General features: G+C 39.6%; 1 protein-coding gene across 2 annotated transcripts in view; it reads left to right on the top strand.

Moving 5' to 3' along the window:
* LOC310854285 (rho GTPase-activating protein 20-like) overlaps nucleotides 1–16,872 on the top strand; it is a 58,867-nt gene that overhangs the window by 8,935 nt on the left and 33,060 nt on the right. For both annotated transcript variants that reach the window (XM_083758885.1, XM_083758884.1), the window contains exon 2: nucleotides 16,314–16,396. In XM_083758885.1, coding sequence (XP_083615011.1) covers nucleotides 16,361–16,396 — 36 coding nt within the window. In that variant the 5' untranslated portion in view covers nucleotides 16,314–16,360. The remainder of the gene's footprint in view (nucleotides 1–16,313; nucleotides 16,397–16,872) is intronic.

The raw sequence follows: 16,872 nt of genomic DNA, 5'->3' as shown, positions 1-16,872 counted from the left end.
ATACACACACACACACACACACACACACACACACGGATTGAACATTGGAACTTTACAATTTGTAGCCTTTTAGGCTTCTAAGATTCCTGCTCTGCCTTTTAGGCTTTGTAATCACAAATTGCACAGGGCAGATATGGCAACTTAAATATACAAATAAATAACTGACATTTAATCATTTTAATATTTTTTTCTTTCCAAATGAATTACAAAATACGTATGGACATTGGACAAATGTATGCACCTTTTTCAACATGGAGACGACTGACGATTATAATCAAATAATTGCGATTAGGCGATTATGTAATGTGCCGCCTAAATATGGTAGACCTATTTTGTGGCGATTGAAGTTCATTCTGTTGCTTTGACACTTAGGTGGCAATGTGGTCACATCTGTCTATTGGCAGCTGCTGAGTTCAGGATGAAGTAATCTATTTATTGTTTTTATTTTTCCAATGTGTTGTCGGTGCATGTTTTATCATGTTCTTTCTATGTCTGGGGAAAAATGCAGTTCCCAAGGCTCATGTTGATGCTGGTTATAAACTGGTGAATTATGTGCTATGTACAGTAATGACATGTTTCCTTCTGGACAATGTTGGGCTGGTTTGTATGACTTGAATTGTTTGTTGAATTGTTAACTGTTATCAAAAAATAGTTTACTACATTTGGGATATTAATGTCTTGCTGAGCCAAGTCAGTGAAATCATTCCTTGCATTGTGTGTGTGTGTGTGTGTGTGTGTGTCTGTGTGTGTGTGTGTGTGTGAGACTGTTCCCGCGCCTGTGTGTGATCGCGCGTGTGTGTGATGGCGCGCCGCGCACGTATGTGTATGTGTGTGTGTGTGTGTGTGAAAGCGTGAGCGTGCGCGCATGTGAGCGTGAGTGTGTGGGTGAGAGAGCGTGCGCGCATGTGTGTGAGAGAGGGGGAGAGAGAGATAGCATATGCATGTGTGTGAGAGGGGGAGAGAGAGAGATAGCATATGCAAGTGTGTGTAGAGGGGGAGAAAGAAGGGAGTGATGTTATGTAGGGATAGTTTGTATGTTTCTAGAATCCTTTGCCTTCCTTACAGTGTTATTGTGTGCTTGGAAGAATGAATGCATAATTGTATATATTTTTTGTCTTGCATCTAATGTATATATGAGGTTTTGATATTGGGTTGGGTTTAGCAATAAAACCGTAAGGAAAAACTAAAGGGGGAACTAAACCCTAGACATTTTGTGAGTTTTCAAGGGCATGGTTTAACTTATTGCATTGATGTAAGCAGCACTGATGCAGTGTGTTTATTTCAATGACTGTATAGTATTGTCAATGCTTGCACATTGGCATACTGTACATATCTCTTAATAAAGGGCCACTTCACCCCTTTTGCAACCAGATCATATTTTAATGTTTGGGAGACAAGAAACCCTTTCCTGTTATGTTTTTTTTTATGTGGATAATGTGTTTTTAGATGTTTTAGTATTTCAAAGTGTCTGTAATGTCATGGACACTTGTCTCAGCTCCTTCCTGGACTACATGTCCTTCATGGACTACATGACAGCCCTCCCCCTATCCACAAGGTTGGGTGAGTACAGCAAAGCATGATGGTAATTGTAGTAATCCAGCAGTGAGACAAGTGTCCATGACATCACAGACACTTTGAAATACTAAAATCTAAAAACGCACATTGCCCACATAAAAACCCCCAGGCAAGTGTTTCTTGTCTCCCAAACATCATTAAGATAAGATCTGGTTACAAATAAGGTGGAGTGGCCCTTTAAGCTTATTTGCTGCAGTGGTTCTCAAACTTTTCTGGCCAATGTTTGACCAGTTTTTACAGTATAGTTTGATTTCTTTGGATGCAGGAATGCTCTTATTTCTTTCTTAATTAAATTTCCCTTTTTGAGTGGTGCAACCACTCCATTGCCCATCAATGTGTATCCCTGGCTGGCTGTGTCCATGGGTCCGTCCGAGCATGGAAATACCCCCCATGGGGATCCCGACCCACAGGTTGAGAACCACTGCATTACAGCGCCACGCTCAAACTCACAGAAGTGGCTTAAGTGCAAAACTCCCTGCCTGTGCAGCACAGCGCCACTGATGTGGTGGGCGTTGTACATGGACAATAATGGCGGCAGCTGTTTTGACATGTGCCAGCAGTGTGTTTTACACTTTAGGGTTTAGTTCCCCTTTGCAAAAGATCATTATGGATAGAATTGACACTTTCATAGTTTGTGTATTATATACTTCATACACTAGTATGCAAACATAATAGTATCTGGACAATTATTAATTTTATTTGAGTTCAAGGAAATGCTATACCAGCTAGCTTGTATGTGGTTAGTTGTATAGACCAGATGGCCTTGTATAATCCAACAGTCATTTTACCCCGTATGTGCAGCCTGAATTGCCCCAACATCTCTTACGTATGGCGAAATCTCCGCCATATTGGTCGACCTCAGCAATACAGTACTGTGTTAGTTTTTTTCTAGTAGTGTATGAGTGTGGTGCGGTCCGTAACGATCGCTGCTGGGAGGCTTTTGTTTTCAAGGTTCTTCTTCACTTCTTCCAGGAAATGAGAATGGGTGAGCTGGGCCCTCGTGGAGCCGTTAATATGGGAGGTAGGGGCCATATGACCACATAAGGACTGGTCACTACTGAAAATAATACGTTGAGCGGAGAGTGCTCTAAATGCCACTTCCCTCTGTTTTTACACCCCTAGTGGCTGCATTTCCATGTTCAGAGATTTCCTTTTGTTCATTAATATATCAAAACGGATCTGGAGCCAGTTGGGGTGTAAAACAAAAATTAAACTGAAAAAAGAAAAAAAAGTCTAGTACCTGCAATATACTACCTGTAATATACGGTGTACTGTAGAGTGTATTATCTATACTCTGCTGGGTCTATATTGTGGGGGTACGAGGTCGGGATTCATAGTTAAAACCTTTGTCTGGTCCCTAAGCTCACATCCTCTGTCATCTGAAGCAAGTAGCAAGGTTTTGTTGTTTGTAATTATTGTAAGTAAAATGTACCGTAGCTGAATGCTTTGTAAGAATACGTTACAGGAGGTAAAAAGACAAGCCTATATATAATTATTTTTTAACTAAATCAAATATTCTAGTGTACAAACTTGTTACTGATCTGCTGCCTGCAGGGCGAGAGCCTTGGGACCAGAGTTAGGCAGGGCCATACTCTGTTGCTGTCAGAGCTGGAGTCGACTGTCGGGAGGTTCATGGTGACTTTTCACCATGTCAATATAATCCAGTACTGCACACCATCATCACTATCAACAAAGCTACTGTGGGTCATTTTTAATTGTGTTAAACTCATTTTTTGTACATTTTGCATGTGATCACAAACTGCCACGGAATATTTTCCATACATTGAAACGGTTTCTAACACCTTTTGATTTTTTGTATGGGTGGGTGTGCGCGTGTGTTCGTGCGTGCGAGAGAGAGAGAGAGATGAAAATGTGATTTAGTTTGTGGAATCTTTGGCTTCTATTTTGTGTTTTGACAATAGTTCTTTTTTGTCTTGCATTCAATATGAATATATAATTATGTTTATGATGATTTATGTTCCAACAGAGTAATTCATTAATAATTAGGGCGCAAACAAAATTATATAGCATAAACCACTGAGGCATTAAAAAAAGGAAACTTTGCTAATTATCATCCTAAATCCCAATATTCTGATTTGAGGAGGTAATAGTGTAACAAAGATTATAATTAGGGCCGGGTCGTTAACGCGTTGAGATTAATTAACTTCAGAAAAATGATTGCGTTAAAAAAAAATCCACCGCGGAACATTGTCACTGAGTTTCAGACGGACCTGCGCACCACCCAGTGCACTGAGTGGAGTGTCCGTGTCCTCTTCAGACAATAACACCACCAGACAGTTTACCAGACCAGGTGAAGCCGCTGAGATCACTTTGCTTGTCCCCATGGATTGGAAATAGGATTTAAAAGGCTATCTGATGATAGCGTGGATTACAGCACAGTTGTGTGCAATTATTCAAAAAAGAATTTGCATATCACCGCACCTCGTCAAGCCTCCAGTATCGGCTCGATACGAAACATGTTGCACCGAGCCTAGCCTGGAAGCTAACGTCAACAACAGTAGCTCTGGTCCATAGCGTAGTTAGGATTCAGGAGGAGTTCTATATCTCACACCCGCGGTGTGCAGCCCCTCGTTTTTAGCGCAAAAAAGATGTTGGAAGCCTACTTTCCTCCTAACACTATGGATCAGAGCTAACGTTATTCCAACTCCCAGTACCCGTCTAGATGACATGGTTTCTAACAAAACGGTTATGGCCAACTAAAATGTAAAATCTGTTATGGCTGTTAGGTGTCTTACACCGGGGCTCCACCGGGCGCGTCAGCGTCGCGTCTCCGTCACCGTCAGGGAATGTTCCCTTTTTAATCAATGAAGGGTGGCTCCACTGCCCGCGTTGCGTGACTGCATTAAAATTGCCCCGGTTAGTTTTTTGACGCACGCACGCGTGACGCGACCGGTGGAGCCCCGGTGTTATTGTCATGTCACATTTGCTGTACCAAGCCCCCCAACCCTGTGGAATGCATTCCCCAAACTCTCAGACTTGCCCCCACCCAAACCTTCAATATTGCTTTCCCCAGCTATTTAATTTATTTAATTGCTTGGTGTTTTTCCCCTAATGAAGTTGTTTTTTATTTCTCATGTCCCCCTTGTAAAGCATCTTTGGGTACTCAGAAAAGCTCTATATAACTGATTAAATTTGAGATATTATTATTACCCCTATTATTACTACAAAAACAATGTTTTATTGCTTAAACTTATGTATTCACTATTCATTGATTCACTAGTATACCAAAATCCATTTTAAAATACTTCTCACAGTTCTCAGGTTCAAATATTGATATGCGTTTAAAATGCGATTAATTGAGATTAATAAATTACAAAGCCTTTACATTTACATTAATTTTTTTTAATCGAGTCCCGGCCCTAATTATAATATCCATGTCTTCTGTGTAGGTCTCAAACCCCAATAAACTTTTTTTTGTATATCACTTTGAAAAAAAAAATCACACGTGTGAACTGAGTGGTGCAATTCCCCCCCCCCCCCCCCCCCCTCTCTCTCTCTCTCTCTCTCTCTCTCTCTCTCACTCTCTCTCATTAGAGTCACTACCCCTCTCACTATTTCTGGCGCCCCCTACTGCTATTATTAAGTCACATACTCGTGCTTACACAGACACACAGACACACACACAAACAAACAAACAGGTACGAGGACATTGCAAGCTGGTTGTAGGAGTGGTTGCACCACTCAAAAACGGTGTTAGTGCTCCACACAAAACATGTAGAGACAACCGCAAGTTAACACTGAGCCCACTAGAAGCTTAGAAAGCGTAGATTAACTTTTGTCTGGCAGCCCGCCAACAGCGTAGCCTACGTTTTCTAGGCTTTATATTCTTTAATCCATGTTTTGATCGGATTGCATCGATGGCTGTTTCTTGTTGGCGTCAGTGTAAAGTGGTCTTTTTGAAGATGCGCACACATCCACTTGCACTCTATGTGCTGCTTTCAATAGTCTGTATCTCCAAATCGGCGCAATGAATGTCGTTTCTGGTGAAACAAGGTTTTTCAACAGCCGACAGCAGGCGCTGTGATACTCGCAGTCAGGTTTTTTCTGCACCGAGCGAGAGAACAACAACCGGTCAAGACACCACCACACACAGCATTATGTCATCGTAACATCCGGTTACGGATATTTGGCTCTTCAAAATGAGGGTTGAAAGTGGAAAAAACCTTGGCAATGCGCGATAATAGATTAATTAATCCTGACGGGCAGTGGTTATTAAATTAAAAAGATTAAGCTTTAAAAGCAGCTTTGTAAAACGTGTGATCTAAGAAAGGGATTTAAAACAAGGCACTGACTCAGCAAACCTGTTGTCCTCAGGCAGCGCATTCCAAAGTGTAGTAGCTGTGGCGATATGGAAAAATATAATATCACTCACACCTTTTTTTATGGTTATTTTTCAAGTTAGTTAATACTTTCAGCACTATTGCCGTTGATTAATGCCAATTGAAGCCTAATTTTGATACTAACGCTTAACGCCATTGCCGTTGATTAATGGCAATTGCGCTTTTATAGTGCATTCGATCGATCGAGCCATAATGCTACTTATGTTAGCCGGTTAGCTAGCTATGTTGTTAGCACAGCACTGGATCGTCCATCTTAGATCGTCGTCGCCATAATAATCCATTCTATCCTTTTCTTTCAATCGCCTGTATCCTATTCCTTGTCCCAGATGGCATTTTGGTCAAAACAGCGTGTCGGCGATGTGGAGCTCTCCAGTGCACCAACATAGATCGATCTTGTAAACAAGGCCTCCCCAGGCTCCGTTCAGTTTCCTAGGTTAATACTACTGCGGTAGACCGGAAATGTGGCTTTTCAAAATAAGAGCTTGACTGGAAAAAATGCTGGCATGAATAAGATCCTAATTTTTCAATAAATGCTAGCGCTGAAACGGTTAATACAACCACCTACAAGGTAACAAAAACTAAAAGAAAAAAGGAGTAAAATACCATTTAGACCAACATTTATTTTATTTTTGTTGAGCGAAATCGTCGTCCTAGAAGTATAAAGTTAGGTATAGAACTGCAAATCGTAGAACGTGCATTCACTGAATCACAATATATATACATGATATCTCTGAAAAGGCATATCGTGGAGACATTGTATTGTCTCTACAATATTTATCACCATATCGCCCACCCTTGGCTGTGATCGTAAAAGCCCAGTCATCTTCTGTGTTGTCGTGAAAATTATGATGGGAAACTTGTACGGAATATACGTATGCTAGATGATTTTTTTTTTCACACTATGGTTCCATTGACTAAGCTGTTTACACCCATATTTTTGGGTGTAAAGGACATTTTCCAAACTTCCCACGTTGGTAGTCTAGAATAAGGCATTTGGTCCCATGTAAGTCTGCATCCGAGAAGACTTGAGAAAGAGCGTCCCTCTGCAAAATTCAGACAAAAAAAATATTACTGAGTCGGACTACTAACGTGGGAAGTTTGGAAAGTTCCCTTACACAGAATATGGGTGTAAAAAACAGCTTATATATTATTGATCTCCTCATACTTAAAGATCCACAATAGCCCGGACCTCTATGAAAACTATCTATGTTTTCCAATGTGTGATAAGTTTGTTTTGTGTTGGATAAGAGTGAATGGTAGAGACTTGCAACAATGTGCTGCTTAGAATATTTGAATTTTGACCACACAATTTTGCATCTTGCGGGCAAAGCTCAAGGTAGCGCACATGCAGGCATCATAATGACATGAGCATGTTCAAGGCAGGTAGCATTACTTGGCAGATTATATTGTATTGATCTAGCAAGTTGTTGACTGTGTCATGTGTCTTATCTACTTTCAAACATGTTAAGGGTCATTTTAACTACTCAGGTTTTTGTGAGCACCCAAGACCATTTTTATGTTGCTTGATTCAGTATTTACCGTATTGGTATACTCATTTTTAACAGACTTTTAACCCCTCTTATACGTTCCTATACAAACCCATTGTAACTTCAAACTCTATTTTAACCATGTCCGATTAATTGAAAACACCACTTCATTCTGGTGACTGATGTTGTCCTAATGCGTGAGGAGTCCGTGCTTTGTCAATTTTGGGGGGACAATGGGGTGTGTGTGTGTGTGTGTGTTGTTAAAAGTTAATATCCAATATATCTAAATACTGAATAAAGTAACAAAGTAAAAAACTGGAGTGCTCACAAACCCAAGTAGATTACCAAACATGGTGTGTGATATATCCCTTTAAGAACAGATTGATTGGTCTGTTGCGTTATGGGCAGTATAATTCTGTAATCTAAACGTTTTAGTGTGTTCCTCTGTGTGATTGTGTCTGTGTGCGTGTTTTAAGGCATGTATTATATTCAAACATTGGACACCTGTCACTCATTGTAGATATTAATAGCTTTTTCCTTCACTGGATTGCCATCTGTATGTACCTCTATTACAAAACTCATATTTTCTCTAATATTCTGCATCATATTGTGGGGATGAATGCAAGACATCCTCTTGTGTTACTGATATTTCTCTGAATGACCAAACATGTGTACAGTAGTGGTATCATGTTAATGGTGGCGTTCTGTCTGGTTGTGGTAAAAAATAAATAGGACTCTATTTATTGTAGGTTCTGGTCAAGTTTCCAACAACTACTCTCTTGCTCTCTGACTAAAGATGGTGTGCAGTTCTGGGTTTGTCTAATATATACAAATGTGGATGTTTTGCATTTGCATCAAGTCTTAGTTGTTTTAGCAGAGAACCTCCCACAGCTGGCTCCGCACTATGATTAAATACCAAAAAATATTTTCCGTAATCTAAAACGGCACTGTTACTATTTTTAGCCTAATGTTGGTTTTTGGTTAACACAGAATCGTGTAGACATAACTAGTACACGGCAGTTGTTCTCTGAATTAGGTCGTACAGTACACTATTTATACTATTGCTTTGTAAATGTAAGCTTTTTTTAAATGTATTTTATCTCATAACTAAGCAGCTGTTTTAAACAGCATTTAAAATGTATAGCACTGCTTGTTTTATTCATGGTAAATATATTCCCAGGGTACTACTGGTCAGATGTCTGGCAGGCATTCTAAACCTTTGTGACCAAAAGCCAACGTTAGCTAGCTTTGTGCGCGGCTTGTTAATATTTTGCTCCACCATTCTGAACAAGTTCCTCTGGAGGGTGGCTGTGTGCATTAGGTTTATTCTTCCAGAGTCACCGAACGATGCTTCGTTGTTTTGCGTGTAGATGGCTATAACGCTGCCTCTGCTGGGGCCAGCGGTAACCAAGGCAACCCTCAGATGATGGGAATGGGAATGAGTGGAAGGGGCGGAGCCATTGGCCAAGAGGGAACTCCAAATATGGGCACGATGTCAGAGAATGGAGCCATGGTAATGTATTATTGGTGCTCCCTCGTTCTCTCAAACGCCTTTGGATGGATTTTAGTTGATTTAATTGTTGGAGCAATTGTAATAATGCAAGCTTTTGAATGGCGTTGGCTTAAAATTAAATGTTTATCAGAAATCTAATCGTTTTCTAAAACAAAACATGGCCTACATTGATTGCACTCAGAGCTACTCCAAAGTAAAATGGTTTAAAACATAAAATTCTAACACAAGGAAAGAATCTGTGTCAAGCCCTAGAATAGTTTAATGGTCGTATGACATGCTGCAATGATAAGTAACATTTCTGGTTGCAGGGTCGCTGTTGAGGCAATTTTCAGCTTTTCACACTAACTGGAAAGCCTAGTTTCTATTTACTGTTCAGTGCTCAGATCCGGTCTGTATGCTACAGTCTACAGGCCCCATTTACACTGGCAGCCAAATCTAGCCTGAATCAAATCTTTGCCACATCCAGATTGGAATCTGATTTGTTTAAGTAAGTCCAACACAAACAAGTCTCATGGAATCGGATTTTTACAAATTCAGAGGTGGTTTCAAATCTGATTTCAGGAGATCTGTCTTAGACTGAACCTTAGACCTGACCAAAAACGGATTCCATGTGACTTGTTTAGATTTATTTAAACAAATCGGATTGCAATCTGGATGTGGCACAGATCTGATTCAGGCTTGATTTGACTGCCAGAACACACATGTGTGACAGATCCAATCTGGTCACTTGCAAATGCAGTCTGAACGGTCAGACCAAAAGGGGTAATAAATACGATTTGAATCCAATTTGACTGGATGTGATGTGACTGCAGTCTAAATGGGGCCTAAGCTGGTCCCGCATTTCACCACCACCTTTCTTAGTTTCATCATTACAAATTAAGTGCTTCATAGTGGTGCTGGTTACATGAATGCTGGACTGGTGTATCTATGCAATGGATTTGTAGGCATTACATTTAGTTAACTCTGGAACCACTGTCCTATAAGACAAAAAAACAAATAAAAAATGACCTTTTTTAATTGATTTGGAAGAGCATGAAAAGTCAGCGATGTTGTGAAACATTGGATCAATAACTAATTGGTTCGTTCCTCTCTCTCTCTCTCTCTCTCTCTCTCTGTGTCTCTGTTTGGCCACACGTCTTTTCTTCACATCACGCTTTGGATCTAAATTAAACCCCGGTGGATGAACTTTGATAAACCACCCTATCGTCGCCCAACGGATTTGTTTCACTGCTCACTCCCCAAATATGCCCCCCCCCACACACACACACACACACACACACTATATCTATATCTCTAACTATCTCGCTCTCTCTTTTTCAATCATTTTTGTCACTCACATTCTGTATCGTTAAAATCCACAACATTGCTTCAGCGTAATGATCGGTTCCCACAAGCTGGCCTAATGGGGGCCCGGCCAGGGGTGGAGTCCCCTCAGCAGCAGACCCAAACGCAGCAGCCAGGGGCCACTCAAGGCGTCGGAGTGGCCCCAGGAGGATTTGGCAGGGGAAGCCCTGTCGGGGCAGGCTTTGACGGCCCCAACAACAAGCGTCGCAGATATTAAAGTCGATTTGTTTTGGAACGAGGGACTTTTGACGGTTCACAGTTTGCCCAGTTTAAAAATGTCCTGTCCTCACACCATTATTGCCTGCTTTTTTATTTAGTTTTTATTCCCAGTAAGTTACCTACTCTTTTAACTAGAGGCTGTTGCCTGTTAATGGAAATTCTGTGATTATATAGTTTCTTTGTTTTGTCAGTGCCGGACACTTGGTATTTTCTTTTACAATTTTGAATTTGGTAGTTGTGACATTAAATAACTATTACTAACACAACAGGCATATGATGTTTGACCACAGTACCCCGAATGCTTTGTAGAAACACTGCTCTGCCTGTAAATATATATTTTTTTATTTCATCCTACACCATTTTTTTTCCTTCTGAAAGTTGCAGCATCTGTGGTTGTAAGAGTGGTTATTCCAGCTTTCAAATGATGGATTCAGCCATCTTTAAATGGTTTCCATTGAGTCCACGTGAAAGAAGTTTTAAAAGCATGTTCAGCATTACCCATCTAATTAAACCACTAATATCCTAATAGAATACATACTTGCTCTATGCTTTAGATTAAAAAATAAAATAAAAAATAACAAGAAGCCTGGAGTACAGACGTTTTTCGAAGAAAAGGGAAACCAAAAGGTACCCATGAATGCCACGTTCAAATATAGTTCATTCTAAGACTTAGGTATCTACTAAATATCCTCATTTGGTGTTTTGTTGTGATCATGTTAAGTCAGTAGATTAATATCTTTTCCGCTTTTGTTTCCTAAACCAAAACTCTGTAGCACAAACTACATGAATATCCATCCATGCCGTCATTAAATGTCTCCTCTGCTTGCCTTGATTGGTTATCCATGTGAAATAAAAGACATGATGAACAGGGGAAGGTGTTGTTTCTCTCATGCAAGAATGACTTCCACGTTGTAAATCAACAGTGAATTATATTATGTAATATACCAGGGGTGCCCACACTTTATTGACTTGAGAGCTACTTTCAAAATGACCAGCTCAATAAAATCTACGCACCGAAAAATGTATTATCCCATTGGTGAAAGTAGTTAAACGTACCTGTGTTGGAATAGCGGCGATGGAATGGGAAATGGAGGAGGAGAAATTTAATCGGTAGGGTTTTCTTGTACTGTAACATTGTTTTCAAGAGTGTTGTGCAAACATCAGTATAGCATTACAAAGTATTTCATTGTGGGTTTGAGCCGAGAGGCCATTAATTCAAGTGGCAGATGCCAAAAATATATATATTAAATATATATTTAAATTATATATATTTTTAGGGGAATGTCAGCCTTTGTGATCTACTACTGGTAGATCGTGATCTACATTTTGGGCACCGCTGTAATAGACGGTAACTTATTACTTAAAGTTAGATTATATAATAGTTAGTAAAGTAATAGTAAACTAATTACTATACAATTGAGTAATAATTGCTTGGTTGTACTGTGGGCTTGAGTGTTTAATAGACTGGGTTGGGATGGAGTTCCTACTTGCTGCCCTCTAGTTGTCGGAAATTGCTTATTGCAGCATATAAGTCTAAGTTCAGACCTTTTTTTTCCACCCCCATAATACTGGAATCCAATTTCTATCCACACATACAATATGAAAACATTTTACATGACTATAAGAGAAACTTAAAATGCCGCCAAATGTTAAAGAGTATATGGTATTGTACATCATATCATAAATAAGAAAGTAAAGAAACCATTTTAAACAATGTGCAGTGTGTGTTAATCCTAATCAAAAAGCAGATGACATGAAATATTTCTTTTTAAAATCAGATTTACGTGTTGCCTGTATAATTTGTGGTGGGAGACTATGGCAGCTCTTTCATTGCTTTGCTCCGATAAATTTTTGAGATGGGGAAACGTACTAAAGAGACTTTGTGATGAATGTCTGGTGTAGTATGTGTGTTCATCAGAGCTAAACTTCCAATACATGCGTGACTTTGTCTGTTTTTGAACATTTTTGAATACATTCATAAATTCTCATGGTACATTCGGTTGTATTTGCTCCACAAATGACCAGTGAATCCTTTGGTAATTAACTGATTGTCTTGACACAGATTACATTATAGAATGTGATCAATTAAGCACCAGTTTTCAACTAGGGTTGATCCGATCACGTGATCGAAAATCCAGACCGATCAAGTCATTTTCAAATGATCAGAATCGGATCGGTGGCAAAGAAAGCGGGACATCCCTAGTATCAATTATCAATATGATATCAGACTGGATATTATCTGTGATTTTGGATATTCAATCAATCTTTATTTATATAGCACATTTCAGACAACGAGTGCAGTTCAAAGTGCTTCAACAGAAAGAGCAAAAATATGTGTAAGCGTAATAGTGTAATATAAAAATATATAAAATTCGTATCGGGACAAACAAAGAAACATGATCGGGACATCCCGGCTACCTATACTGTAGGCCTACTGTAACCGCTCCTATAGCATTAAAAAAGTAATACTGTTAGAAAAAGTATTCAGTAAAGGATAAGCTAGCGTGCTATTTGGGGGTTTTAGTTCTGATTAATACAATGAAAACATCCTTAAAATGTTCTTTGGATGAGATAAGTCCTCTCCAACCGACCACAGAAGATCTGGCAGTGGAAATATGTCTGAATATCTTATTAGTACAGGGGTTCCGCAAGGATTATGTTCTCTCCTCCTGTGTTTTCTTGTTTTTTACACACATTAAATCATGATCCAAGACTAATGCTACGGTTTGTCAAGTTCTTCAAACATGGTGTCAAATTAGCCCATTAAGACATGGAACGCATCTGTGTCACCTTAGCTTTTAACCATTATTTTAAACTTCACCTGTTGAAAAATATCAGATCTACAAGCTCATAGCAACATTGTAGATCTGCTATTTTTGAAGAACCTTGAAAACGTGTGCAAATCTTTGAATATATATATATATATATATTCTTTCACAGCAAACATTTTAAACTCAAATCTTTGCTTCTGGGGGTCCCTGGAACAATTCATTTCTTTTTTATTTGCACATAGTGTATCACAATAGGGCGGCGGCGGTGGCTCAGGGGTAGAGTGCCTGGATGGTAACCGTAAGGTTGCCAGTTCGAACCCGGGTTCCCCCAGAGTTACTGTCGAAGTGTCCTTGAGCAAGACACTGAACCCCTAATTCCTCCCGATGTGCTAGTTGGTGCCTTGCATGGTTTCCGCTGCCATCGGTGTATGAATGTGTGTGTGAATGGGTGAATGTAATGCACAATCTCTGTAAAGCGCCTTGGATAAAGGCGCTATATAAATGCACCATTTACAATACAGTACAAATCATAATAGATAACAATTAATTTGTCTTTCATAATTCTTTTGTCTTTCATACTTATCTGATACACCCATGACGAAAAGGAGCAGGAAGAAGAATAAATTCTTATTTTCAGATGGAGGTCGGCGGCCAATTACATTTATTTTTTTGTTTCGTTTTTTTGGCGGGGTGCACAGGTTTGAGCACCACAGGTTTTTCAGAAAACTGTCATGATTTAGAAGACTCTAGAATCGGCATCGGGTCTCAATGTGTTAATCATGCCTTGTTGTACTTACCTGTTGAAAATGTAGACCAGTGGTTTTCAACCATTTTGATACCAGGGCCCACTATTTATTCTGCATTTGAGCCACAGACGACATTTAGCCTCTCAGACCCTAAACTAAAGATTTGTTTGTTTTTGTCCACAATTCCATGCTGTATTCATGTATTACCAACTTACCATAGGAAAGATAACAGCAAATGATCAAAATAACAATTCTCTCTAATTATGTAGACTTCTTGTAAATTAAGTAATTCAGATCTTTAACAATAATTTCACTCTTGAGAGCGTAAAGGTTTCCAATTTTCCATTATTTAGCTGGGGATCACCTGGAACCCTCTCAAGGAGCACTGGTGGTCCCCGAACCACTGGTTGAGAACCACTGGTGTAGACCATGGGTTTTCAACTGTGGTCCGTGGACCACTGGTGGTCCGTGAAAGTATTGCATGTGGTCCCTGACCCTGCATTTAAATACGAAAGTATTATCTAGGCATATGATGACTCATCAATGTTTACTGAGAAGTCGGACATCAAGAACTTGATGAAAAGAGTTAGAATCTCAAGGGGTCAAGTCACCATTATAGGGAAATGTGCCCATATCAATGTCATGTCTGCTCGGCATTGAGAGTTTAATCTGGGAGGTTAATTTCCCCTCACACTATGCCCATATCCCCCCTCCCAACACAACGGTGGTCCTCAGGTTGATTCTCAGTCATGGTTGTAGTTTTAAGCACTTCATTCACACCTAGTGACTGCAATGGAAACTAGAAAAAGTCAGCCTCGGGGCACAGGTCTCCACCATGATAGGATTGTTTCAATTTGTTTGATGTACAGTATGACCGTATATTGATAATGCTTAGTAATGTTACAAAGATTAATGCAATTTATTTTCAATGTATGCCAGCCATTTATTGAAACATGACATGATCCGGCTTGATTTCATGACTATAAAGACCATGTCTAGAGACATGGTCAGATATTTCGATACAATCTGAAGGACTAATATAAAGAAAGCGTTGCACCAGGTGAATAAGAGATGGTGACTCTCCTATTGGTCATATGGTGTACCTTAACTGATGTGTGCCTATGTTTCCTATTCAATATCCATATTGATTGATTGCATGCATGCAAGAGAGCAACAGTTCAGTACAATACCTATAACAATAACAGTATAGTTGCACTGCTCAGTTCACACAGGTGTGATATTTTATTATCTTTGTCGCTCAAACATTGGCAGAAGTGGATTTCTCAGTGGTGCATGAGTTGATGATTTGATGCCGTGATAAATATGATGTGTGGCGTGAGTGCGTGTGAAGAGAGCCAATTGTGTCTCACGCTCATTGCGTACAAGAAATGTTAACAGTGCCTTTATCTTAGTCTTGACATGAGTCAACCAACTTTAGAAACTTACTTTATGCGAAGACCTACAAGCTCACAAATCGTCGCATCTGCAATGTCATGTGAACTTCATTGGCTGTTTTCAGCACATCACACACCGCACGACAAAGCAGAAAAATGTGATTAAAATAATTTATTCATTTGGGTTGAGATGACAAGGGAGATACAGTAAGGCAGTGGGTCGGGACCCGTTTGTGGGTCGTGGACACATTTTTATGGGTCCCATTATTATTGTTTCCTACATTGTTTTAATTAATTATTAGGCCTAGTATTTCAAAACATTTTCAAAAATGACTCCAAAAAAAGTAATGTTTCATAAATAAATAAAAAATTCAATGATTTTCAATTAGTTATTTCATGAAGAAAAATCAAAAACATCAATGAATTTCCATAAACAAATGTTTTAGTAGTGAAAATAGCCGATCTACAAGCTCAACGTGGTGCGAAGCGTGAGCTTGGTTTGGGTCCCGGGGAGACATAAAATTTCTCTTTTGGGTCACAGGCTAACAGGTTTTGGAACACTGCAAAAAGTGTCTTACCCTCTATTCTAACTGCAATCACCATTCACTCCAATGATGTGGTCTTGTTGATGTTAGTTTCTTGTTTTCTTATGTCTTCCTTTTCATGCTCTAGTCGTGCATTGTTGTGGATTTATATCATGCCATGTGTAATAAAGTAATATATTGCATATCAACCAAAAGGCATAACGTTGTTATTGTTATCGCCACAGTGTTGACTGCATCTTATAACGCCTTGGGTATTCATATGGTATTGCAATGTGGGATCTGATGTGTATGGGTGAGGAGAATGTGAAATATTTACAAAAACCTAAACCTTCTCTCTGTGTTCTCTTTCATACTGTAGGTCACTCTACTACTGCACATCCTACAGACGGGAGAACAGAGGACACGATGAAGAAGCTCAATGCACCATCTCTACATTCCATGGTAAATCAAATGTCGATAGGAACCACACGGCCATCGAGACAGGGGGGTTTGATTCCTGAAGTAAGCCTTCCTTGCCGAGCCTATCTCCTGTTCCTGTAGCGTGAGGCAGCTTGATGTACAAGTACACCCCCTGGACATGATGCTAGTATGTCGCAGGAACTTACACCCAATCCAACCCTTGATGGTGAGTGCCATGCGAGCTTGTAGATCGGCTATTTCCACTATTGCTTAATTATACATATTTGTTGTACTGGTCCTCTTTGGTATGGACTCTTTGGTATGACCCGGCCAGGGATCGAACCCCGACCTCTCGGTATCAGTGGTTTTCTGCCTGCACTCAAAAATCGGCAATTCAACTTTCCCATAGAGAATTACAAACATATTTATATCCATTATTTTTAGCCTACAATCAAGCCAACCAGGATCCTGGTGATTCATGACCATACCATTTTTTTTATTCTGTGAGATATTCTTTC

The sequence above is a fragment of the Protomyctophum parallelum genome (genome assembly GCF_964188405.1).
Source record: "Protomyctophum parallelum genome assembly, chromosome: 23".
Lineage (NCBI taxonomy): Eukaryota > Metazoa > Chordata > Actinopteri > Myctophiformes > Myctophidae > Protomyctophum > Protomyctophum parallelum.
This window is presented reverse-complemented; position numbering and strand designations above follow the sequence as displayed.